General features: G+C 33.7%; 2 protein-coding genes across 13 annotated transcripts in view; both read right to left on the bottom strand.

Annotated features, from left to right (window-relative positions):
* VWC2L (von Willebrand factor C domain containing 2 like) overlaps positions 1 to 27,582 on the bottom strand; it is a 417,121-nt gene that overhangs the window by 143,756 nt on the left and 245,783 nt on the right. For 2 of the 3 annotated variants that reach the window (XM_021076096.2, XM_084999024.1), the window contains exons 1-2: positions 11,384 to 11,524; positions 8,610 to 9,079 (exon numbers count right to left, since the gene is read on the bottom strand). In XM_021076096.2, coding sequence (XP_020931755.1) covers positions 8,610 to 8,999 — 390 coding nt within the window. In that variant the 5' untranslated portion in view covers positions 9,000 to 9,079; positions 11,384 to 11,524. Of the gene's footprint in view, positions 1 to 8,609; positions 9,080 to 11,383; positions 11,525 to 27,582 lie in introns of those variants that run through there. The other variant, XM_084999023.1, reaches the window with a different exon arrangement.
* The window catches only part of SPAG16 (sperm associated antigen 16), a 959,311-nt gene continuing 944,406 nt past the window's right edge, over positions 12,678 to 27,582 (bottom strand). For all 10 annotated transcript variants that reach the window (XM_084999006.1, XM_084999017.1, XM_084999011.1 and 7 more), the window contains one exon: positions 12,678 to 13,040. In XM_084999006.1, coding sequence (XP_084855132.1) covers positions 12,865 to 13,040 — 176 coding nt within the window. In that variant the 3' untranslated portion in view covers positions 12,678 to 12,864. The remainder of the gene's footprint in view (positions 13,041 to 27,582) is intronic.

Genomic DNA, 27,582 nt, shown 5'->3' with positions numbered 1-27,582 from the left:
GCAGATTCGATTTGATCCCTAGCCTGGGAAATTCCATGTGCCACAGGTGCGACCCTAAAAAGCAAACAAAAACAAAACAAACTTTTGAGCAGTCAGAATTGTTAATTATAAATTTCTATGTAATACTTTAGCTTTCAAATTCCCAATATTATTTATTCTTCATAAAACATAAATGATTGCATTATTGTATCCATACTAGAGTTAGAAAAATTAAAATTATTTGAGTTTTGTTTGTGGTCTCATGACATAATAGGGAGGACACTAGAGGCACAGGCCCCAACTGCAGCATGAGTTTGATCCCTAGCCCAGAAACTTCCACATGCCACAGATGCAGCCAAAATATTAAACATATAAATAACTTCTTCAGGAGATTAAATTTTCTTGTCACTTTAGTACTTTGTTCACTCTTTTCATGTTGTGATGTGCTATATGGCAGGCTAGAGGCAAGGAGATCAATGTTGCTGGTATGTGAGGCTGAAATTACTACTGCTAATCAGTGGTGATAAAACGTCCAAAGTCCAGACTCTAAAACAAGCCAATATCCAATTAATAACAACTATAGCTTGAGAAAAATCACCTGGATAAGCAAACCCACTGATCACTTCTTTTTTGTTTGTTCGTTTTTCTGTTTTTTAGTGCCACACATGCGACATACGGATGTTCCCAGGCTAGGGGTCAGATCAGAGCCGTAGCCGCTGGCCTATGACACAGCCACAGCCTTGCCAGATCCAAGCTGTGTCTGCAACCTACACCACAGCTCACAGCAATGCCGGATCCTTAACCCTCTGAATGAACAAGGCCAGGGATAGAACCTGTGTCCTCATGGATGCTAGTCGGATTCGTTTCTGCTGAGCCATGACGAGAACTCCCCCACTGATCACTTCTAATCATCTCCAGTTATTTCTTTCAAGCTCTTCCTCGAAAGCTTGGCAAAATACAACTTGTGTCATCCTTCGTAAAACACACTGCCTGATATATAAGTCAAGCTATAGGAAAACAAACTTAAAAAATACAGTCAGGGTGAATAAGGAGGAGTAGAAAGAAAGGATTCTTCTAATCTTAAAGATTTACTTAAAGTGAGAACATCCCCAGCTCCTTCAAATTTCACACACACATACACATACAATGCATATAGGAAGCGACTTCAATTTAGACTATATAGGTTATAGACTGATCCACAAAATTTGTATTAAATATATAGACCCTGATTTATGAACTAAGATAGAGGAAGTAGAAAAAATGTTAATATCACACTATTGACTAATTATGCATTTTGGTGAGTAAAATCACAATGAAAAACAAGCAAATTTCTAACATAACCAAAATTTTGTACAAAGTTTGGGGGGAATACTACCAGGTCACGCTCTCTTCAGAGTCATCTTCTCATAGTATTGAAGAATCAGTAAGGAATGGAAAACAGAGTCTATAAACACTGATGACTGACCTTAAGTCTAAGGTAGACATTAACAGTGACAAGCTCTGCAAATCTCAGCTGTGGCTGCAAATCGACACCAGTCTCCCCGTGTGCACAGGGAACAGATGCCCAGACATGAATCTTGGTAGTAATGCTTATCACAGCTATCATCATTCACAGCTGCATTTTGCCGTATGAAGGACAGCAATAAAAATCAGTAGGCATGTCAAACTATTCCTACATATGACTAATCAAAGGGACCAGCTAACCATCAAGTCTCTCAAAGTTTAAAGCCAGACTTTTTCAGACTATTTCATCCCTTCAGGGGTTAAATTGGAAGCCATTTATTCTCACAATTCTATTCTCTTGTTTTAAAAAGTGTTCAATGAAGAGGATCATTTCCCATTCTCAAGGGAGCTGTTGAAAAAAAAATTCAAAAATCTGATCTATTTTCTAGATTTGAAGTAGTTTTATAGAATTAAAACATGCCTCCTGCGCATAATATAAAAATAATGAGAAAGGGTTTGAGGAACCTTATAAATTTGACAACATTGACTTTCTAATCTTTGAAACTGGTCAGACATTATACAAATAAAGCAGAGGCTTCCAGGTTATTTATAAAGATGGGAGAGCTTCCACATGAGAGTTTTCCGACTCTGGGCCTGTAGGTTGTGAACACTGGGGCTCAGTTTCAGAGAAGCAACAGTCTTTACTTAAGAGTAAAGCCTTTACTTGAGATTACTTAATCTCTGTTATTTTGTAGCTACTTGAAAGGAGAGGCCATTCTTGAGTTCACTCAAAAGCAATTTTAATAGTGAAAACTACAACATGTTCTGCAAAACGAAAGCAGTATTTTGTAGAGTCAGCAGCTGTGGATTTAGTCTCTGCCATGTCTCAACAAAGACCTCAGTTATCTTTGTTGTGTGAAATTAGGATGTTTTTCCGCACTTCCTTTGGATGGAATCTTATAATTGCCCCTGTTTATTCCATTAACCATTTGTCGAGAACTTGTATATCCCCTCTTGGGAAAAATATATTTAAAAGTCTTGCCCATATTCTTAAAATTCACCCATTTCTCTGTTACTAAGTCAGGTGGGCAAAAAATAAAAAAAGTAATAAAACAAATTCCCCCTTTTGTTAGGACAAAACTTTCATGGCCTTTCCCCCTGTATTTCAGCCGAACATAAAAATAACTCCATTTTATGTGGAGTTAAAATGTATACATACAGAGTTCCTGTCGTGGCGCAGTGGTTAACAAATCCGACTAGGAACCATGAGGTTGCGGGTTCGATCCCTGCCCTTGCTCAGTGGGTTACCGATCCGGTGTTGCCGTGAGCTGTGGTGTAGGTTGCAGACTTGGCTCGGATCCCGCATTGCTGTGGCTCTGGCATGGGCCGGTAGCTACAGCTCCGATTAGACCCCTAGCCTGAGAACCTCCAAATGCCGCGGGAGCGGCCCAAGAAATAGCAGAAAAAAAAAAAAAAAAGACAAAACAAACAAAACAAACAAACAAAAAAACGGGAGCGGCCCAAGAAATAGCAAAAAGACAAAAAAAAAATGTATACATACAATTTTCATACCTCTGGGAGGATGCATTATGTGCCTTTCTTGGGAACTGGTGCAATGGCTTGTGAGTGGGTGGGTACAAGAAGTTGTGTTTCTGCAGCTATTAACTGTTAGTCCCCTCCACTTCATTCTTTACCCCATTTTTCCTGTTCTTTCACATGTTTGGTTATCACCTCCTAAAATAGGTTGCTTTCCATTCTCTCTACATATTAGACAAACAAGTAGAGGTCAAAAAAATTCCCAGTCCTAAATTCAAAAATCCTCTCTATTCACTTTATAAATTTCATGTTATAATACTAGATATTAATGGTGGGGGCCTAAATTAATGAAAAAGTCAGGAAAAAACCAACTTCCTGTGAATGTACCCATTGAAGAGAAAGTCAATTCTAAACCTTAATTGGTATCGACATTTTTTATGAGGGTGATGATTTGGCAAATACAGCAATACATTTTTTGTCCTCTTCGCTTCTTTGCTCAAGATTTAAATGTTAAATCCAAAATCCAGGGCAAAAACTAGGCAGCTTACCTCAGCATGAAATCACATTGTGTGTGTCTGTGTTTCAAGCAATAACATATTTATAAAATGTCCAACATGAGACAATAATCACATTGAACTTTTTAAAAATAAAAATCGGAAACCTGATCAACTGTTTTCGGCCCATACTGGGAAAAGCACAAAGGTCAGTGCCTGCAGAGAAAGGCAGATCTTGGGCAAGTCTAAATTCTGTCTTAGAGATCCTGGGTGTTGACTGCAGAAAATCACTTTAAAATAAGACAGGCTGAAAATAAAATAAAGGCTGAAATAAAAAGACCTTTTTCAGCTGCATGTAGTATAACCTTCAATGTCTGACCTAAAACTAAATCAGCACAAGTTTTATAGTTTAGAAAAAAATCCAAAAAGGCTAATTCTAGCTGAGTGAGAGTTATAAAAATACTGTGCAAAGTAAGAAATTATTTCTTCCTTTAAGAAACTCAGCATGAGAGAGTTAAGCACAGAGCCAAAGCTGAGAGAACCTATGTTTCCAATCAAGCTTTTTTTTTTTTTTTTTTTTTTTTTTGGTAGGAAATGCTATTGTAATTTATTACTAATATTTCTTATTTCTTAAAAAGTAGGTTTCAGTGTCATTTTTCCTGGGTACACATAAAAGAAAGATGGGAAAACCTACTATACGATGACCTTTATCTTAATATACTACCAGAACATTGGAAAATTTAGAGTTTTCAAAAAGGGTAGCGAGAAATCCATTTTCAACGTTTGCATCAGTAAATGTTGGAAAAAAAATTTAACCTTTATAAATGGCATTATTTTTTCCATCAGGTGACACGTGGATCAACATACATTTTAATTTAGTGATTAGAATAGGTTGAAGCAGAGACATATATTTTATAACTGTATAGAGTGAGAATCCACATCTAAAACACCGGGTGGTCCTTACAACACTGGCATGGGGAAGCAATCCAAGGAGAGTACTGGTTAGGATTGGGTAGGGAGAAGGAGTAGAAAGTAGAAGCAGGATGGAAATTAATACTTTATAAACAATGTATGTCATCTTTAGGGGTCCAAAGAGCATTCTCTACCTGAAGTTTGAAAGCTTCTTTAATTAAAATGCAGATATCAACACATAGAAAGGAACTAAGCCATTTTAAAGGGAACTTCTTATTCTATGTAACATGAACTCGTTTCATTCACCAACATATATTAAATGCCTGTTACATAGTTTACATGGTGCTGGGGTTGGGAGAGAGGAGAAAAACAGAAAGCACTGTCTTTAGACTCGGTGGATTCACTGTCCAGCAGTAGAGACAGAGAGTTTCACATTATATTATTGCATACTACTGTCTCTACTGATTGAGGTGGTAGAGATGGTGACGACCTTAGATTCTGAAGCCAGGATGCCTAGGTTTGAATCTCCATTCTTCTACTTTAGAGTTATACAATGTTGGGCAATCGACTTACACTTTGGAGCTTCTATTTTCTTATCTGAAAAACAGTGCTAGTAGAAGTGTGATCCTCCTGGTGTTATTATGAAATGAAATGTGCCGTAACACACATAAAGGTCCTAAGGGTGTCTGGCTATGATTACTGTTCTTGTTTTAGTGGTGTGCCGCATGCAGCCCAGAATACAGCAGTGTGAGAGTCAGAGAAAGCTTTCCAGTGAGATGAGATTTAAGTGGACTTCTGAAGCAGTCTAGTAGGACTTACATAGGCATAGATAAGTGGTGAAAAAATGTGGGACAGCATGTGGGACAGGGAAGAGAAATCACTGAGTCTGAGATACTTGAAGAGGTTGATGAGTAGAATGTAGACCACACTAGGGAATTTAGATTTCTATCTTCAAGACTACCCTGAATGTTTTTGTTTTTACTCATGCTGATCATCTCATTCTTAGTTTGCTGCAAGAGACCCACTCCCCCAGCCATTAATTTATCTTTACCTTGATTCACTTATATTCTGGGCTACAAGGTCATCTTGTTTAAAAAACATATTTAGCTAGGTCATCTCTATGTATAACAACCTGTGGTTGTATTCTTTAGACTGAATCTAAATATTTTGGCTCAATATTCAAGTTCTTCTTACTATGTTCCAAAAACACCATGCATATTTACCTCTCTCTCCTAATAATAGTATTTTAGTAAGATCCAGCTTTTTATTATTTTCATCTCCCTCTGTTCTTTGCAAATTTTTTTCATCCTATTCTCTGATTTTGTTCAAGCAGTTTCCTCTTTGGGATTTTAATCTCCTCAGATAAATTTTAACTTTTTAAAGAACAGGCTCATCTTCGACCATCCTGAAGGAAAAGAAAGTTCATCTGACCAAACCTCACACCATGTTGATAAGCTTCTGGCCCTACAATCCCTTGGTGTTGACCTTCATGATCACATAGTTCAGTCTGCTTCTTCCCCACTTCTCTCTCCACATTGTTCATGCCTTCCTTGTGAGAAGAGATTTTTGCCTTCTAGATATATTACTTTCCAGTGCATGTACAGTAGCACCTCTACAGTATTTTGTATACTAAGAAGCCAAATAAGTGCCTGTTGGATGAATACACAATATGTAAAAATATCTCATAATACAGCCTCCTTAACAACAGGAAGTTATTATGTGAATGTTGTATGCATCTTTACATATCAGCTTATAAGAGACAAGTAACTAAATTAGAAGAGAATCAAGATGGCTGATATTTACTTTGGTATATACATAGTTCACACAGATAAGGAGAACATTTCAAAAAAAGGTATTGTAATTCTTTCGATTGACTGACTTTTACAGTTGAGCTTCCATTGTAAAATGTAGATGAAGACATAGAGGAATGTAGAACTTCAGAGTAAATCCCTGGATAGGAGAAGGTAGAAGGAGTGGAACCTCCATCTGTTCATTATCTATTGTGTAAGAAGAAATCATTATGATGGCCATCCTATAAATAAGGCTACTGAGGCTCAAAAAGTTTAAAACTCCTTCTAAAATCTCACATCCCAGTGATAAATTTGGGATATGAATCTAGGTCTGTCTTATTCCAGAGTCAAAATGCTTTGGGACGTATGTAGACTTTATTGTTAGAATGGCAGTATTTAGAAATAGGTTAAATAACTCAACGATTTTGGACAACTAATAAACTTTCTTGGTCTCAGTTCCTCATTCTTACTAATTTACCCTAGATAATCTCTAAAGCTTTTATAACTTGAAATCCTTGTGGAAAAGTCACATCTCTTTTCTTTCTTTAAAATTGCATTGATTTAAAATAAATGGTGTTGCAAGTTAGAGAAAAAGTTGTGCATATCAATGAATTAAATATTAAGCAGGGACATATAATTATAGCAAAGAAATTGTTAACCTGATATATCCTCATTGTTTGACATAGCAAAGTAATTATTATCTTCAGAATAAAATCAAATCTAAAAAATATAGGGAAAACTAAGCATTTTAAGTAGTAATCCAAGTTCAAAAAAATCAGTCAATATCGTTCCTTCTTTTATAAAATTTGCTAATCAGTATTTAATAATCTCAAATTTTCTCTGATGAACTTTTTTGCTTGGTCTAGGCTACCTTACACTGTCTTTTTTACATTCTACTCTAGATAAATATGCATGTTAGAGGAGAGTGATAAGATTCTAGAACCATGCCTAGAATCAATCATGTGTTGAGTACTTGAATTTAATTTCACTACCCTAAAAGTAAAAATAGTCTGTCAAACTGTGTCCAATATTTTAAAGACCAGAAAGGCATTAATAAATGTAAGGTGCTTTTAACTATTATCTTAATGACCATAATGGTAATTTTATTGGGCTCTGTAGTCTCTTATTTCTCAATATTGCACAAGTATCATAATACATGAAAAAATAAGTCTCAAATAACAGTTTATATGTATAAGAAGGTTGAATGTGGTAATTATTACTAAAAAGATTTCTCATGTCCTGAGGAATCTAGTTAAAATTAGATAACTAAGTTAATCTAATTTTATCCTGGGTAAATTAGAACTGGTTTGAACCCACAACTTGGAATAAACTGAATTGCCAATACATAGAAGTAATCGGATCATGATCAGCTATAACTTTTTTCCCATGTATTGACTTCTTCTACCATTTGACTCTTATAAAGAAGGAAGTTGTGTCAGTGCTAGTAAACATTCTTCTCTCAAACATAAACAGTCATGCTGAAAACTAGCTGCATCTTCTTTTGCATACAAGGTTCTGAGTACCTTGTCAAAGAACTTGGTTGGGTGAAGTAAAAGTCATTTATATTAAGCCATCAGGATGACAAACTCCAAGGTACAAACTGCCATTACATTTGAGGACATGTTGATGTATTAATTTATACCCTAAGGGTTCAGATCTGACTTGTAGGAAACCCTAATTAAAACTAGCCATTAGAGAAAAGAGACTCTAAGAAGAGATAAAAATGAACTCCAATTTACTTGAAAATGTAACACATCCATAAAAAGAAAAAGACTAAGAAATACCATAGAGGCTGAAAAGTTTTTTAAACTACCTTTTACAAGGGACTATGATAAAAATTCAGTTCTCTCGGGGGTGCTATAAGTAAAAAAAAAAAAATCTACTGATCAGATGAACAGAATGGGAACCATACTCTACAGGAAGAAATCCCAATGCGTATTTTTAATATAAAGACCACACCTGAGAGTGTGTCTTGTAGCACTTGCATTTCCATACACCAAATAGATAATTCTAGACTATAGTTTAACAACTCCAAATACAGATTTAAAAAGCCACACACACACACACACACACTCCCACACAAAACTCACAAAATTTAAACATTAAATTAATGGACACATAACCTTTTAACAAAATTGTTTCCCTTAGAAAACATATTTTGTAATAACACCAAATAAATATTTAAAGGCAAAAATAAAAGATGGTAATCATGCCCCAAATACTTCTGGAGGAAAATTCTATATCATGAAACCCTATAGATATTGATCAACAAACCAACTGCTTATTGACCATGGTAGTACTTATGCTAACTGGATAAGTATTATTTATTTGATTTACATATTTTTGTAAATCAAATAGATATTTTAAAATTTTTTCCAGCTTTAACTTTAATGTAGTAATCTAAGTATGTGGTATAAAAAGTTAGTATTCGATAAATATGGAGGGTAACTCATACCTTAAATTCCTCCAAGATTTTGTAATTTTTCCCATGATATTCACAAAAGTTTTTCACTTCTTTGCATTCGGGACAGCATCCATTGTGTTCCACTTTAGTACACTTTGGGTGAATTTTGGGGCATTCTGGCTGGTCGCAAACAGGTCCATCTAGAGCACAGACGCATGGACAGTTGGAATGCCCTGGGAAAAATCGTTCTCCCAACTTGTATACAAAGCCGCTGTCATCCACACACCCTTTCCCTCGATAGTCATCAAAAATCAGATTGTCATTGTTAGAGGTCTGGTCACCTTCATCAGCAGGATAGTCTTCATGACTGATGGCAGCAGAGGTGACCAATCCAGGGATGACCAAAAGAAGTATGCAAGCTTCATGAATATGAAGAGCCATCCCCCTCCTCAAAGGCTTCTGGATGTACTCCTAATATTAGATGTGCTCAGCTCCTTCCATGGGACTTCAAGAGGGGTAGGCTGAAAATAAATATTTAAAAAGAATAATGTGACATACGTAAAGCTAATATACATTCATTTAAATCCATGCTCTTAACCTGTTTATTTGAGATCTGTTGGGAAGATAACTAAAACCTCAAATAGACTAAGTTCATGCAACTATCTACCCTTTACTAGGAAGTTTGGAGAGTTGATCTTTGGCAATATATGCATTAAAATTTGTCCTTTATGGACTTATTTCACCTAGGAATCTTCAGTTTGAATTTAACTTCTGCATGTCAAAGGTCTAGCTTTGTCTAAACTTTAAAAAGTGATTTTAGTGAGACTGAAATTGATTTTACTAGTAGTTCCAAATAAATTGAGAATATTTACATTCATGTTCTCTTTGAATTCAATAACTAGACTAGCCAGTGACAGAATGTGTTTGTATATATACACACACACGCAGATATATAATATTATAATCATCTGTATGAAAACTCAAGATATTAGGGAGAAAACATTATACTTCTAAAAGAAAGGGAAGAATCCAACAGTTGAATATAAATTATAATTGGATGGAGCTAATATAAAGGCCTTCCCATTTCTTTATGCTCATAATTGGAGAACAACATGGTCTCAATATGGGTCACTTGTTTCAGTGAATATGAATCTGGTTTTGAAACATAATTAAAAAAGAATAATTATTCCACAGTGAATAAGAGAAAAAAAATTTAAATATTAAATATTTTAAGAAAATGCCATATATTGAAAAGGATTTGTTAAAAATAACTTTATTTGTATTATTGTCCAAACCTTTATTTTACTTAAGAAGTAAGCTCCTAGTGGGCAGGAAAATGTATCTGTAAATTATTTTTATAGCAATTTGACTGTAATATTCATATAATAAATACTATTTGAATTAATTACTTCGATGTAAAATAACATCCAGTCTTGAAAACATACCTCTTTTTGACATGTCAAAGATACTTCTTTTAGGCAATTTGCACAAAAATGCTAGTATAAAACTTGTCTATTGAAGTTCCTTAATAATGTGTTGTCCTTCATAGAAAATATGCCTATTAATTTTGTGTTATTGATTCTTATAAACTTCACTTGGTATTAGTGGTTAGTGGGATATATTGGTAGTGGGCTCTTATTTAAATATTTAGAGTGACTAACTCATATAAAGCCTTGGGGAAACTGACTTTAGGGAGTAATAGATAAGAAAAGTATCAAATATTTCATTTGCCAGTTTAAATGCTACTAGTTTTATGCCAATTTTGCTAAAATAGGACATTTTCAGATCACTTATAAATATTATTCATTGGCTTATTTTCAGATAATAGAAATGATAAACCATCTCTTTTCAGTCTGACATACACAGACAATAATTTTAAATAATATAAAAATGGCATTAGGGAACTTAATGAACTATTATATTTGCATTTTAAGTTAGATATGTAAATTGTAGTAATATTAAAATGGAAGGAAGTATATTTATGCCCTTCTTCAAGAGAAAACTGCTCTCTAATATTAGAATTCCTTTTGGGTAGGTAATGATAAAGGAGATGGATTTATTTTAAAATATGTCAAAAATAATGAGTCATGACAGAACAAAAAATGCAAACCTATAATTCTACTTGAGAAGCTGGAAGCTCCCTTTGACAAAGCATTTTTTTTTCTCTTAAATTACTATAGAGGCCACAAACATAACACAAGCTTCTGAAAAAGCATAATTTACTAATTAAGGCATACATTTATATATCTCTCACATATTTAGAAAGTTTATCTTAGAAGAAAAAAGAGCTATTGTGCTTTCTTACAGTTTTCTAATACTATCTGTCAATGCATGCAAGAGAAGCCATGTAAAGTACACATATCATTCTGTTTCAAAAGGACATAGACAGAAAATGATCTCTTTGCAAGCTACAGGTAGGCATTAATGTGTCAGGTTAGAGTAAATGTAAACTTAAAAATAGAAGTGTAATACCCACTTTATAGAAACATTAAACATGCTTTTATTATATGGAATACATTTTAAAATCTACATGGAGAAAACAAAGTATTTTTTTCAATGTAAGAAAGTTAGTTATTTTTTTTAAGGCATTCTTCATAATTGAGCTGCTCTAGCACAGCTTAAGATACTATTTATCTAAGAGAAGAAACATTAGAGAAATCACAAGGTTTATCTAAAAATTTTTAATAAGTAAGCAAACATTGCTGAACTGAGGATCACTTCCCAGCTAAAGTTTCCCCCTCCTCATATTGCTACATAGGATTTAAAATGACTGCATCTATTTCTTTGAGAAAACAAGCATAACTCATGTCATAAGATACACTTACCTAATCACTCTGGAGGTTAATGGTCGTGGTTGGGGTCATAGACCAATACGAACTAAAAGATCAGGTATGTTTTAGGAAAGCAGTTTTTCCTTAATTATCCAAAGAATACATTTTCAGGCTTGAATTAAAGGCAATCCATTCTACCTCCCATTTCAAAACACAGTCAAGAAGCAGTCTCCCGCCCTTCCAGAGAGAAACACAGCAGACACACATAAGAAATATGCTTTGGACCTATCTTCAGAATTCAAAGCAAGAAGCAATGCTGGTCCTGTAGCAATCCAGACCTCAGTAGCAGAATCATGTTGAACTTATTTTTAGCCTTTTCCCCGATCCTTCTATGAAATTTCCCGGCTGATTACGCCTCCTCCACACATGAGTTCACTTACACAGTGTTTGCTACGGCAGTAGAGGTGATTTGGCTAGGCTCTGAGGATCAAAATCAGCAACAGCATGCTGTAGCTTAAAGCCTGCTCTGCTGGCAATACCATCAGCATCATCCACAATATGTTGCTTGAATCCCCTCTTACACACCAGAAAATACTAACTGTGGACGTGAAGGAAAGGAGCAACTTTAGCTTGGTTTCTGCATCACTGAGAGCAGTTTGCAGACTGCTGATTTGGAGCTCATTCTGCCGACAGCCGGGAATTCCTCAGCACCACGGACAGCGCCAACAACTGGCTTCTGAGCCCAGCTGGGTCGAAATCAGGAGCTGCTCCTTTAGAGCAGGCTAGAGCGTTCTTTAAGCAGTCGCACTTTATACGGTGGATGCATGCATTAGGAGGGGGAAAGGCATTTTACGGTGAGAGATACTTACTTGCACTGAAATTACAATGAAAATGAAAAAAAAAAAAAAACACCCATTGCAATTACACCTAATTCATTCCTGCATGGGTTGCAGAGATGAAAGTTCCGGAAGAGCCTTGCATTTAGATTTAAGCCATCTGCAGTCTCCGATTATTATTAACAGATAAAGCATAATCATTGTCAAAGAATCGGGGAAAATTTATGCTCCCCAGTTCTATTTGACACTTTGGTTGCAGAAAGACTGTCCCTCTGCCACACGATTAAACTTCAGGTCTTCCTGCAGTTTAGATTTGATTGAAAAAAAAAAAAAAGTAGCCTGTTTCTCCTGCAGCTTGTTTTCTAACATTCAAAAACAATCTCCTGTAATTCATCTAGTCTGTCATTAGGCGTCATTGTAAAGCTGTTTCTTCCAAACCACTAGCAAGGATGCTCTGTCTTGAAATTCTTAGCAAAATGAGAAAGAAAAAAGACCCAGACACAAATAACTTAGCAGAAAGTTATTACTATTTTTATTGGTAACAGTATGAGCACTAAAATGCATGTCGAAAGCATGTTTTAAAGCAAATTGTAAATGTTACCTGCTGGCATATTTAACCAGATATTTACTGATTGAGGTCTGTATGAGGCAGTTTCAAGCCTTAAAGGGAATACCCTTTGCAGTGGGATATGCTGACCATCAAGACCATGTTCGAACGGTGCCATCAGAGCCTCCAGAAAACAGAGTCTCTCCGTCATGAGAAAACACGACTGTGTGAGCCTCACTGTCATGGCCCATCAATCTGTGAATCTGTCCCGATTTAAGATCCAACAAATGGATAACCCCATTGCCACTCGCCTGAGCTAAAATTCGACCTGACAGAAAGAGACAGAGAGAGAGAGAGAGAGAGAGAGAGAATGAATATCAAAGTTTTATTTCAAACAGTCACAGTTTATAAGCAACTGAAGATAGTTTTGTTTCAGTTATAATTCAGACTCACTTTATGTTAGATTCCAGTCATTAAATATGAACAAACTCCTGGCCTTATAGGAAATAATTCCCATCAAAATGAAGACATAGCAAGGATTTGATTATAAAATTTTGAAACCTACTTTATACACAGATGTCATCAAATGCCCTGCTAGTCTTTTTATATTTGAGATTAATAAATAATTTTGAGAAGATAAGAAAGCTTCATTGCTTAGTTGCTTTCATTCTTTTTCAAGTGAATTATTTCTAGAAAAGTATTAAAAAACAAAGAATTCAAAATGTACGGCAAAAAAAATCCATACATATATAAACACACAGAGGATAATATATATTAAAATTTTTATTAAACTTTATCATACTAAATCACTACTTAAAACTATATTAACATATATATTTGTGCTTTAAAATTTGTGACACACATTAGCACAGCAATTTTTTGAAGTTAAAGTCAAAATAAAAACTTCCATTTCAAAGATGTCTAGGAATTCTTACTCTAAAACTTCAAAATTGTGATAAGCTAAAATTTTGTTACATAAGAGGGCTAATACAACACAAAGTGGTCTTATAATTTTTATACCATATTATTTGTGAGTGAATCATTTCCTTAAAGTGAAAAAACATATCAGCAATGCAATTTTCATACTTTTATTAAAGAAGTCCAACAGCAAACTATCAGAGAATTTGGAGGTAAGTAAAAGTAACAGTATATCTCTACATAAGCTCACTATGTGGGGTGATGTTAGTACTATCCTTGGACTTATCTAATTATACTTGCAAAATATATATTGTCATTCCAATAATAACATTTAAAATTAATTAAACTCTTTTCAACATGCTAAATATTAGATTTAGTACTTAACATAGATAATTTCATATTATCCTTACAATATCTAGTGATAAAGAAAACAACAGTAACTCCATTCTATAGATGAAGAAAGAAAGGCTTGGAAAGACTAAGTAACTAGCTTAAGATAACACTTTAGGTATGAAAGGAACTAGCATGTAATCGTAAGCACTTCAAATTCAGGTCTGGGCTTTTAGTCATTATGTTTCCCACATCCAGCATTGCATTGTTATCAGTGATGCCTTTTACAGATGTTAAGTAGGTGATATTTTGTACAAATAGAATTTGCCCATTCCATAGTAAAAATTCTATAATGATAGCACCATAAAAGTCACAGTAAAATATTTAATCACAAATTATAACCCAAATTGCCACAAATACCTCTAAAACAGAAAATTATAAAAGTAAAGCTAACCATGATAAATATGGCCTATTTGCAAACCTTTATATCTACTGAGCTTCTTCATCTAGAACAAAGCCTGACACAGCAAAGATCCTTAGGATGTATTAGAGTGTCCAAAGCAGCAGATGTGAATATTTATTATAAACCCTCTTCTACTAAGTCTTTGCTGACCAAGGCATTACATATGGATTTCACTTCCAGCTTCACACTATAGGCAATTGTTGTTTGTGACTTTCCTAAGAATAAAACAAATAACTTTTTTCTTGTAGTCTTCATACCACAGCTAGAAAGGTAGTAAATACTCTTTTCTCTCTTTGAAAACAAAACCGAATAGAGTAAAAGCCCATAAAAAAAGAGGAAAGGGTTTAACTTTATTTTTTTTAATTTAATTTTATTTTTTTGTCTTTTGTCATTTTTTTTAGGGCCTCACCCATAACATGAAGGTTCTAAGGCTAGGGGTCGAATTGGAGTGGTAGCTGCCAGCCTACACCATAGCATATAGCAATGCTGGATCCTTAACCCCCTGAGTGAGGCCAGGGATTGAACCCGTGTTCCCATGGATGCTAGTCTCATTCATTAACAGCTGGGCCATGATGGGAACTCCATAAGTGAAAATATTTATGAAGATTCTTGGAAATTTCTCAAGTTTGTTCAATAAAATAGGGAAAGTGATAATATTGGAACTTAATAGTAGGATTACATAATTCAATAGCACTGTGCATCAGGTATTTAAAAAAAGTCGCTTTGTTAGAACAAATTTGAGTAAGCAAGTTTATGGTGAGGTTTTTCAGGTTTACTTGATCTCATTTTCAAAAGAATGCAAGACGTGTGTGTGTGTGTGTGTGTGTGTGTGTGTGTGTGTGTATTCTTTTCCTAAAAAGGGTATACATTTATAATCAAGTTCAACTGTAAAGTATACTGGATTATTACATGGCATATAATATTTGACTGAAACATTAGTTTTAATGGGAATTGAAATGCTGAACTCTTTTTAGGTTAGACAATTTTCAAAATTCCTTTTCAGAATGTATCAATTACTACATTAGATCTGTTGGTGTGAGAGAGAAGTGGCACTTTCAACAAAAAAATCAGTGTGATTATTGGTGGCATTTCTATAAAGTAGAGTATTTACAGGTATGTGCTAATCTCTCTAAATATCCTGGTGATTAGTAATAAAAAACTACAATATGAATCATGTCACAGTCTTAATGACAAATTTAGGAAGAATTGAAAATTTAACTACATCAAATGTCAATGGAATTAAAATATAGTAGACATGAAAGTTTAAAGAGTACTATGAGGATTTATGAAAACATACTAATAATATTCATGTTCGATTCAAGAGGCTCTAAAAATATAAAAATATTTCTACTTTCTTTTTGTAACATTTTAATAAGCAACAGTTTATTGTTTATAACAACATTTTAATCAAGTATTTAACCGTTACAACATTTTTATGAAAGATTGTCTTCTAACATGAAATTCCTTAATAGTTTTGTGTCATTTAGCAAATTTTCAGAAGGATAATATACTATGAATGCACACATTGCAAAAAATGTCACATGGATTTAAAGTATGTGATTTTAAAAAATAGAGTAATATAGTTTGTCAACACGATTTTAAAATAAAAAGTCAAATTGATTCATAAAGCTATCTAAAAATATAAATATTTGATTATCTATTATATAAAAAATGACTTTCTCCTTTTTTGGTTAACATTTAAGTTATTAGGATTCTCAAACTTTTCACACAATGGGAAGAAAACAGACAGTCTGGGAAGACTGATACTGTTTTATAACCACTATTCTTTTCTGTAAATCAGTAAATATCAACAATGAGTGATTATGACTGACTTTATCCACATGTCTCTGAAAAACTTAATATTTATTTTTATCTATCAAGATGTTCTAATATTTTCTTGTTGGTTAAGTCAGTATCTTCTTTGTTGACCAGTGGGTTTGAGTGAGGATAACATATTGCTATCCATTTTACGCTACTGGATTAATTTGCCAACCTCTCATGGCTAAAGAAGACAAGCATTAAATTTTGCCTACCCTCAAAGTATTGCTCTGCTATTTGATGAGCCAATAAACCTTTAAAAATTAGTGTTTCTCTCAAATTTTAGTTCTAACTGAACCTATAATTTAACACAACAGCCTCTTTATACTTTGTTTTAAAAACCAATATTTTGAAACAAAATAGGTCTATCTAATAATATCTTGGGCAGTGCAGTCTCAATTGGATTTGGTAAACAATTTGAAATCTTTGAATGTACTTTCTAATATAAGCATCATTAGCAACAGAATCTCTTTAAGTTTATAAAATGAATTAGCCCATGGAAATCGAGTGGTAACATCTGAATGGTACCATTTGTGTATATGTAATCACTTTGGATAAACCCATATAAAATGGAAACTCAAGTTGTATGCTAACAAATTGTGTAAATAAAATATTGCCACTTTTTCAAACTAAAGGATTTTAATGTAGTTTTATCTACATACATGTATGGAAATTCAATTTGATTTTGAGAGTATACACCTAAAGGAGCCAACAGTTACCTTAATCTTTTCAACACTGACTTCCTAGCCTAGACAAATTCTTCTTAAGTTTAGGAATTCTGCATGCTACAAATTATTGCAATATTTTTGACACTAATTATGAAACAACATAATCAGTGCTTAATACACGCATGTTGCAGGAGGAGTTGTAGTTTGATACAAATAGCAGTATGATATTTTTTGAAAGGAAAGGATATGAGCTTCTTTGTCTTTCAGGTCTACTAGGAGTTCACAGTTAGCCATCACTGATTGAATATTTAGAGCTCTACCTGCTACCTTACATGCTCTGCATTCAACCCTGTGAGATACATATTCTTTCTTCCTTTTAAAAAAGCTAATGGGAGCAGATAAATGTTGGATTTCAACTGAAAAATTTATTATGCAAAAACTCTTGTTTCTTTTACTGGCTTTAAATTTCTTTCATAAATTTAGACGCAGGTAAGTGTGACACTTGGGGCTTCTCTATGAATGCCATTGAAATTCCTAAGTATTTAGGCTCAAATTTAATGCTTATGTTAATTTCCTAATTCTTTTTTTCTTTTTTTTTTTGTCTTTTGTTGTTGTTGTTGTTGCTATTTCTTGGGCCGCTCCCGCGGCATATGGAGGTTCCCAGGCTAGGGGTTGAATCGGAGATGTAGCCACCGGCCTACGCCAGAGCCACAGCAACGCGGGATCCAAGCCGCGTCTGCAACCTACACCACAGCTCACGGCAACGCTGGATCGTTAACCCACTGAGCAAGGGCAGGGACCGAACCCGCAACCTCATGGTTCCTAGTCGGATTCGTTAACCACTGCGCCACGACGGGAACTCCCTAATTCTTTTTTTCAGTGTTGCTTTTTGAAACTCTGAAACTAAAAATCCTGTTCTTGCAGGATTCATTCTTCATATACATCAGTTAATTAAATGAACACATATCACACATACTAAAAATTATACCTGAAGATAACTAAAAGGTTTCATGTTATATCCCTTCCCACATCTCCAACAAAATCATCTGCCTAATCGTCCATTTCTATTTTGAATACTATATTCTCTCTTTTTCAGACTCCAACCTACAGTGACCATTATTTCACAGCTTTTCCCTCTCCATCCTTAATCTAAGTTTTATCCATTTTTCTTTACTACTTTTCTGTGATTTGCCCATTTCAAACTATTAGGTCCATAATATTGAAGTCCTTACTTTGAGATGTCAGGACCAATAAAAATATAACCCAAATGATTTTCTGTTACAATTTCCTTACTTTCAAATCTACCTACATTAATTCCTAAAGCTTTCTTCAATTGTCACTCCCATCCTAAAATACCGTAAATTTGACTAGAACAGGAAAAACAGCAGCAACAATGACGACAAAGAGACCCCTTACAACTACAGCTCTGACATTCTCATTTTTTGTTTTGTTTCTAGAGTTAATTGCCTTATTTTATAAATACATGATTAAATGATTTGCCCAAGGTAAGAAATGTACTCATGGCAATTGCAGAACCTGGCTAAAATCAGATCTTTGACCCGAATCTGGGCTCTTTTTATCTTTCCTTCTGATGCCGAATAATGTCCTAGTATCTTAGTTTTTAAGCTAATACACTAACACAAATTTGCATTTACTCACTCGAGTATACTTTTACATGAATCTGTGTTCTCCACCAAAAATTTGCCATTTCTTTATTATATTTTGTACTTCCCCACCTTTGAATTATTATTTATATTATTACCTCTGGTAAAATATTTTTCTTAGCTATCTCCAAGTTTCCTTACTTTATCTTCCTAAGAAAAATCAACTCATTGATTAAATCCAGTTTAAAATGATTTCTTCACCAAGTTGTTACAAGGTATCTCTAGTGGGGAAGATATTTTTCTTCAGAGCATTTATTGCATTTTATTCATTCCATTCATGATAATAAGAGGCCATAAATTATAGTATATTATGTATTTGTCGTGCCTTCTTAACTTTCTAGTTAGTCAGGAACAGAGTCTTGTCATTTATTTGTGCTTTTACCCCAGTTCAGCACCTAGGCTGTTGTAGTCAACAATCATAATAGTTAACAGTTTTTACAATTATCATATTTAGTCCTTTTTATTTGCCAACACTGTTCTAAATGCTTTACACACTTTATCTCATTTTATCCTTACAACAGCTCAATGAGGTTGTATATACCTCTGCTATCCATTATAGCAGCCACTACATACATACGGCTACTGACTGAGCATTTGAAATGCAGCAGTGCAAACTGAAATGAAATTGTAAAATGCTCACCAGATTCTTATTTTAAAAATATTTTATTAATAATTTCATACTGATCACACGTTGCAATGGTACTCATTGGGGTATGTTAAATAAAACATATTTTTAAATTAATTTCACCTGTTTTTCAAAACATGGCTAGAAAATATTTTTAATTATATAGCTGGTTCACATAACATTTCTACTGGACAGTGCCAGCATATATTCTGCCATATAGAGGAGAAAAATGAGAGAGAGAGAGATAAAAGCAACTTCTCAAGGCCACACAGCTTATAAGTGGTGGAATCTGGATATGAGGACTGTATGACTCCAAAGCTAAAACTCTTATCCTCTATGTCATGCCCTAATATCTCCAGATGAATTTTTATTGATTGGCTCAATGTTGTCTCTCCCACTGTGATTAAGCTGCTCCTACTAAAATGTAACATGAGTCAGAGTAAATATCTCTTGGGTGTACAGCTCCAGTTTCTAGCTGAATCTATGCTTACTCCTAGGGATACTTCAAAATTAATTTCTATTTAAGTACAAGAAATATTTCAAAAAGTTCATTTCTGTGGTTACCCTAATGGTACTTATTGACTCCGAGAATCTTATTGTACAATTAGCTTTCTGGGGATAAGTGAGAGACTTAGGAAAGCAGTTTTTATTCTTTTAGAGTTTAAAAAGCCCTACTATGTACCCTGGACTCAATACTGCCTTAGTGAGCAGAAAAGATACCTCCATATCTTTAGGTAAGTATTTTAAGATTTTATAAAATTTATTTTATTTTTGCTCTAGGGGAAACACACCAGAATATATCATCCCTCTGATGCTTATGCTTTTAACACTAATATTTCCTCAGACTCACTCAAATAGTATTTTTGAATACAATGAACATATTTTATCCAATTCCTTATACTAATTGTTCATGATACAGTTATTTTGTTGAAAGATTTCCACTTAGTTTTGTATAAATAAAAAAGTTTCCTTCAGAATTTAAAAAGACATTAAATTGTTAGATTAATAAAGTAAAATTATCCATGGTGGAGATATTGAGACCTCAGTTATCAATATTCATATTTCCTGAAATTCCAAACAAAAATCATGAGATGAATGAAAAATATTTAGATAAAGTGAAAAATAGTGGTTAGGTTTTAAGAAGGTAGTGGTCCAGCAACACTTTCTATGGTGGTTTATTCACTGGCCAAAAAAATGCCATTTTGTAATGGAACATTCAGATAAGAAAAATAGGTAATGTAAGGTTATGAAATTTACTAAGTCATGTTGACACGAATCTCAGGAATCTTTGATTTTTGTTATAATTGACAACACTAGTTAATGTACTAAGAGTTAGAAGTTGAGCTTCCTTGGAAAAGTCCTTAATTGATTTACTAACATTTATCTGATGAACCATCAGTTATCAGATGCTATTAGCCTAGGCTATTATGGATACATATATTATGTGGTTCAAAGCTAAATAGAGTCCTATTTAAGAGGACTCATTAAATGCTATGTCTATTGAAACTATACATTTATTGTTAGATAGTTTAGAAGACATGCTTTTCTTATTACTCTATGCTTATACACATAATAATAGCAAAAATATCACAAAGTCCTCAATCATTTGATCATGTTGCAGACATATAATTTGCCAGCAATATTATGAGTCAACAGTTGACTGAAATTATGCTGTTTTCTATTATTTATACCATTAGGAATAGCATCATTCTGGATTCAATGCATGTGTCTGTATGAATGGAATTCTCTTATAAGAAACAGAAGCCAGATTCAAAAATTTTAAGCTTATTACAAATAATGAAAATGTGACTGAAATACATCATTACATTTCTCATTAAAATAAAATCAGTAATTTCTCAGGATTATACACGTTTTGATTAAATTTCAAGCAATATGTTCTCCCCAAGAAACAAAAACACCCATTTTATAATCATTCAAATTAGTCTCATACACAGATCATAGGAAATATGTTTATTACGAATACACATGAATGAAGTCTAAAACAGTTGTATGCCATATATGAAATAACATATCAGAGTGGATAAGAGAGGCTTTGATCAATAAGGAAATGATTTTTATACACATCAGAACCAATTTGAAGCAGTTCTCTCAATCAATATGGATAGGCAGAAATGCTTCTCAGCATTTATTACCTGTGGAGAGCATTATTGATTAAATGTATTGATTTTTAGAATGCATGTGGAGAGGCATCTGTTATTTCTTTAAAAGATGTCTCAAAATGAAAAGTATCAAGCAACTATTTAAGTTTTGAGGATTTGCATTAATGGCTCAACCTGGGTCATTATTCAGAATTTTAAAAGCATCATTGAAGGAGATATGAAATTTTATTTAGTTTATTTTGCACCTTATTGCTGATTGATACATTTCAGAAAAAAAATGTATTTCTTGAGAATATAACTTGCCTAAATACTGGTGACAATATATAAACTTTCCAGTATTTTTTTTTACTATGTTTACTCTTGGTAAAATGTCTTAACTTTTCCCTTGTAGGTAGAATTGCTTGAATAAGGATTACTTTGAATCAAAGTGTAAATTTAGGCTAAAAAATAAATGAATTTAAATTTATCTAGGTAGAAACTCATGTCCTAAAATGACAATAGAGTGAAAGTTCCAGCATGTTAGTTTATGACTCTAGTCAGGCAGATATGCTTACCTTATTTGGAACATATATTTAATAGATACAACAAACTGAGAGGAAGAAAATAAAATCTACTGTTGTTTAAACTCTGTACAGAATGCTATGAAATGAATTTTGTTCCACAGAGTATATTTTATATGTTTACCCTAAGTAAACTTTAAATATGGTAATTGTTTTTTGACTTCCACTTGAAATCTAACAAAGACAATTTTTGAAATTCCTAAAACTCAGCAGGTGAATATATCCAAAAAACTTGTCTTTCCCTGCAAGTAATAGAACATTTAGTCTTACCATATGTAATTTATAATTATGTTCCTCCTATTTGGAGAATGTGAATGAATATCTTCTTCAACAAGTGCTTTCCTACATGAGCTATCTTCTTAATATTACAGAAACCCCTTGTGAGATGCATGTAGAGTCCTAAAAATGTTCTAACTAATTATTGAATCTATTTAGACTATCAACAGCCACCTGCTTTCATTATGAAATCCTTGTAGACCTCTTTCCTAACTTGGTCTTCACCTATCCAGCTGATCAGTGTTGAAATAATATTTATTCTGGGACCCATGCACCTGGAGCTTTGCAAACATTTCAGAAAAGCTTTTGCTGATATCAGAGGAAAAATCTAGTTTCAGTTCGGTTGTGGGGGTCAGATAAGTTACGGTAAAGTGAAGTCCAGACCAAACCACAGATTGGGATCTCTTCTTCCCTGTTGCTCATGGGGAGAGAAACAACCTGAAGGCTGATATTTTATACCAAAAACTAATTAAAACTAACTTGTAAATCTTATTATAAAATAATTTAATACTTAAACCATAACTTTACTACAGTTTATAAGTTAGAATTCTAATATTTTTGAAGTTTTTCCCTTTAATGGACATTCATGTCACACTAATTTCCTCATAAAGGAATCCCCCTTCCTGAATGTGTAGTCTTATCTGTGAGGAGGGAAATACTGTCAGCCTCTGTTATTTAAATATGAGATGGTGAATTATTAATAATTGCACATTATTTTTTAATTATTGTATTATAATTTATTTATAATGTTCTGCCAATTTCTACTCTATAGCAAAAAGTGACCCAGTATACATGTATATATACAATCTTTTTCACTTAATATCTTCCATTATGTTCCATCACAAGTGATTGGATATAGTTGCCTGTGCTGTCCAGCAGGACCTCATTTCTTATCCACTCCAAATGCAATAGTTTGCATCTACTAACCCCAAACTCCCAGTCCATCCCAGTCCATCCCCCTCCCCCTTGGCAACCATGAGTCTGTTCTCTATGTCAGTGAATTTGTTTCTGTTGTGTAGACAGGTTCATTTCTACCATGTTTTACTTTTTTTTTTTTTTTTCAGTTGATGACTGTTGATTTTTTTTGTCTTTTCTAGGGCTGCACCTGTGGCATATGGAGGTTCCCAGGCTAGGGGTCTAATCGGAGCTGTAGCCACTGGCCTATGCCATAGCCACATGGGATTGGAGCTGCGTCTGTGACCCACACCACAGCTCATGGCAACGCCAGATCCCTGACCCACTGAGCAAGGCCAGGGATTGAACCCACAATCATGGTTCCTAGTCAGATTCATTAACAACTGAGCCATGATGGGAACTCCTCTACCATGTTTTAGATTTCACATATAAGTGATGTCATATGGTATTTGCCTTTCTCTTTCTGACTTGTTTCACTTAAGGTGAGAATCTCTAGCTCCACTTGTCTTGCTGCAAAATGGTGTTATTTTATTCTTTTTCATGTTTATGTATAACATGTGGTACATTGTTTATGTACCACATCTTCTTAAACCATTTATTTGTTGATGGACATTCAGATTGTTTCCATGTTTTGGCTATTGCGAAGAGTGCTGCAATGAACATAGGGGTGCATGTATTTTTTTCAATGAAAATTTTGTTTGGATATATGCCCAGGAGTGGGGTTGCTAGATCGTATGGTAGTTCCATATTTAGTTTTCTAGGGTAACTCCATACTATTTTTCATAGTGGTTGTACTAATTTACACTCCCACTAACAGTGTATGAGGGTTCCATTTTCTTCATTCCTTCTCCAGGATTTGTTATTTCTAGACTTATTAATGATAGCCATTCTGACAGTGTGAAGTAATACATCACTGTAATTTTGATATCTCATTGTAGGAATAAACCTGATCAAGGAGGTGAAAGACTTATATGCTGAGAACTATAAAGCATTAATCAAGAAAATTAAAGGGGATTCAAAGAAATGGAAAGATACTCCATGCTCTTGGACTGGAAGAATTAATATCATTAAAATGGCCATACTACTCAAAGCAATCTACAGATTTAATGTGATCCCTATCAAATTACCCATGACATTTTTCACAGAACTAGAACAAACAATCCAAAAATTTATATGGAACCATAAAAGACCCAGAATTGCCAAAGCAATCCTGAGGGAAAAAAAAAAAGCAACAAGCAGAAGGTATAACTCTCTCAGACTTTAGTCAATATTACAAAGCTACAGTAATCAAGACAGTGTGGTACTATTACAAAAACATACATACAGACCAATGGAACAGAATAGAGAACCAAGAAATAAAACCTACAGTCAAATATCTTTGACAAAGGAGACAAGAATATAAAATGGGAAAAAGACAGTCTTTTCAGCAAGTGATGCTGTGAAAACTGGACAGCTGCATATAAATCAATGAATCTAGAACAAACCCTCACAACATGCACAAAAATAATATTAAAATGGCTTAAAGACTTAAACATAAGAGGAGACACCATAAAACTCCTAGAAGTGAACATAGGCAAAAATTATCTGATATCAACTGTACAAATGTTTTCTTAGATCAGTCTCCCAAGGCAATAGAAATAAAAACAAAAATAAACAAATGAGAACTAATAAAACTTACAAGCTTTTGCACAGCAAAGGAAACCATAAAAAAAAAGACAACCTATGGGATGGGAGAAAATAGTTTCAAATGATGCAACTGACAAGGGCTTTATCTCTAAAATATACAAACAGCTCATACACATCAACAGCCAAAAAAAAAAAAAAAAAAAATGGGCAGAAGACCTGAATGGACATTTCTCAAAAGAAGACATACAAATGGCAAACAGGCACATGAAAAAATGCTCTGCATCCTTATTTTTAGAACTTCATCCTTTCTTCCTCCAAATCCTCCTAAATTCCAAATCTGTCATAACATATTACCTAAGGAAATATGCCTCCCTACCACATAATTGATATGTTAACCTTTAAAATGATGTGAAGGGGTTGATAAAAGATAAGACCATGAGTTTCCTTTTACTGAATATCTCTCTACTTTGTCCACAATATTTTATATTATTTTATGTAATACTTATAACCACTTGTGAATTAAATATTATTCTCATGTTAGAAAGATACTGAATCACAGAGAAGTTAAACAATGTCTTCATGATAACATAGTATTAGAACAAGAATGCCAACCCAAGATTGCTATAAACTTTTTCTATTCTATAGCCTGGGAAAAAAGGAAAGTAGTTATGCCAGAAAGCTAAGCTAATTTGGCTGTTACATGAAGTGCTAAATAAATTTAAATTAACTCATAATTCTTTCCATCGTATGGAAAGCTAAAGTAATACTCTAGTATATTATGATGGTCTGGATTTGTATTTCATAGAAAATTTAAAGCAACAGTGTGATTAGTTTGTTGTTTACTCAGACTCTCTCCATGACATTTCTCAATCTTACTCTCTTAATCTGGCATTCCAACTTATATCAAATGGGCTTTTGCTAAAAGCCAGGAGACAATTTGAGATTGAGGGCACTGATGAATACTTGGGGTTAAAGTTACAAGACACAAAATATTTAGATGTGTACATGAGGTATAAAAACGACAATGCTGACATTGCAATTATTTTTTAAAAAATAGAGTTTGACTTGTCTGAATAGGTAGCGTATGAATTCAGGAACTTTTCAGTCACAAGTGAAAGAAAATTCAAAGTGGCCAAGAAAAATACAGTTGAAAAATATACATTTATAGCCCAGAAATACAAGTGGACTGAAATCAGAAATAGTTGGACCATCATCTTCCAATGATGTTATAAGAGCACTATCTCTCACTGTCTTTCAGTTCTGCTTTCTGCAGTGTTGATTTACTCTCAGTCAGACTCACTCTTTTTGGTAGTACCAACAGGTTCAGCACCTCCCAAATTTAATATCCATAGAAAGAGTTTACGAGCAGTTTAATATTAGACAATAATGTACCTCATTGGCTAGTTGGTATCATGTGCTTACTTATGACTGAACCAGTCACTATGGCTGGCAGGTGGAAGGTTATGATGGATCAGGCCAGGACTGAGTGCCTACTATAAAATCTGAGAGTGTACAAGAATTATTCAAAAGATCACGATGCTATTATTTAAGATAAATGGACAATTTGTATGAAATAAAACCTACTTCAGATAGTCATTCTACATGTTCAAAATCAAAGTCAATTTTGGCATCAGAGAAGAAAACAAACAAAACAAGCCACATTCCAGGGCACAGTAACAATATTTTCCCACTATTTTTCCATTTGGCAATCCATTCCATGACTTTGCATCCTAAAAGACTACAGTGCGAATAAACTGCATCTGGCTTCCTTAAGAAATCAGCACAATTATTTTGTTAAACAGAATGCCAATATTTGGAGTCCCATGATTTACACTCAGACTGTAAAATGCAGAAAAATCCTAAGGAAAATTGCAAGGAAGGGGGGGTGAAATGGGAATTACAGCTGGGAAGGAATAGAAAGAGCTGAACACCTATGTGACAAGCAACATGTGTTAGGAAATGAAAAATAGTCCCTGAACTCCAGCCTCTCTTACATTGACTAAATACTCTGATTATTAATATCTGAGTTACATCCATACACCAGATTATAACTTCCAAAAGAAATACCAACCCAGAAAGTTGCACTGAATTTCCTTTAAGTAAAGAATAAAATTAGCTACAAGTAGAAGCATACATCATAGTTTTTAAAGGGCTTTCCTAATAATATCAGTGTTTGAAAGAAAGTAAATAACTTAAGAAGCATGTCTTTTCATGGGCTTTTCTATCTAGGTTGATATATTTTAAGTTTTAGTAACACATGAAGTGTGCACATGTTCCAAAGACAATGGTGTGGTTTTATGAAGAGTTCTGAATGCAAAAAAAAAATATTATTTCAGCTATTTCTAAATCAGAGACTATTTTTCAGGAAAAAAAAATGTAGAGATATAGACAGCCAAATAAAGGCTATTTTGTGAAATCATTATCTTGAGAAAATACACTATTTTTGCTGAGGTCAGTATTTACACATAACAAAACCCCTCTTCTTTGGGAATTGTTTCACAATAAAATACATGAAAATGCAAGGGGATAGAACTGATGAAACAAAACTGACAAAAATCTTACAGGTGTTGGTTAAATGGGGTTCTTTATACTATTTTCTCCACTATTATGTTTGGAAAATAATTAAAAATTAAAATAAATATTAGTCACATCATAAGATCAACATCATTACTGTGTAGTCATTTTTTATATTTGGAACTAAAAATATGTTTATTATCAAAGAAAACATTGTTCTAGAGATAGGTATATATACAATGTGCTTAGGTAATTTGCCACCTCAATTAGTGGTTACCACCTATAGAGCCAGATAGTGATAATTCAAATTACTAAATATAATAATATGTTAGAAAAAGATATTTGAAACCAAGGTGAGATTAATAGATCATTT

The sequence above is a fragment of the Sus scrofa genome, chromosome 15, assembly GCF_054392235.1.
Source record: "Sus scrofa isolate SSC_HxYL_T2T_F1_AM1 chromosome 15, Sscrofa_HxYL_maternal_Yorkshire_Landrace_v2.0, whole genome shotgun sequence".
Lineage (NCBI taxonomy): Eukaryota > Metazoa > Chordata > Mammalia > Artiodactyla > Suidae > Sus > Sus scrofa.
Note: the sequence above shows the minus strand (reverse complement) of the source record. Positions and strands in the feature narration are given on the sequence as shown.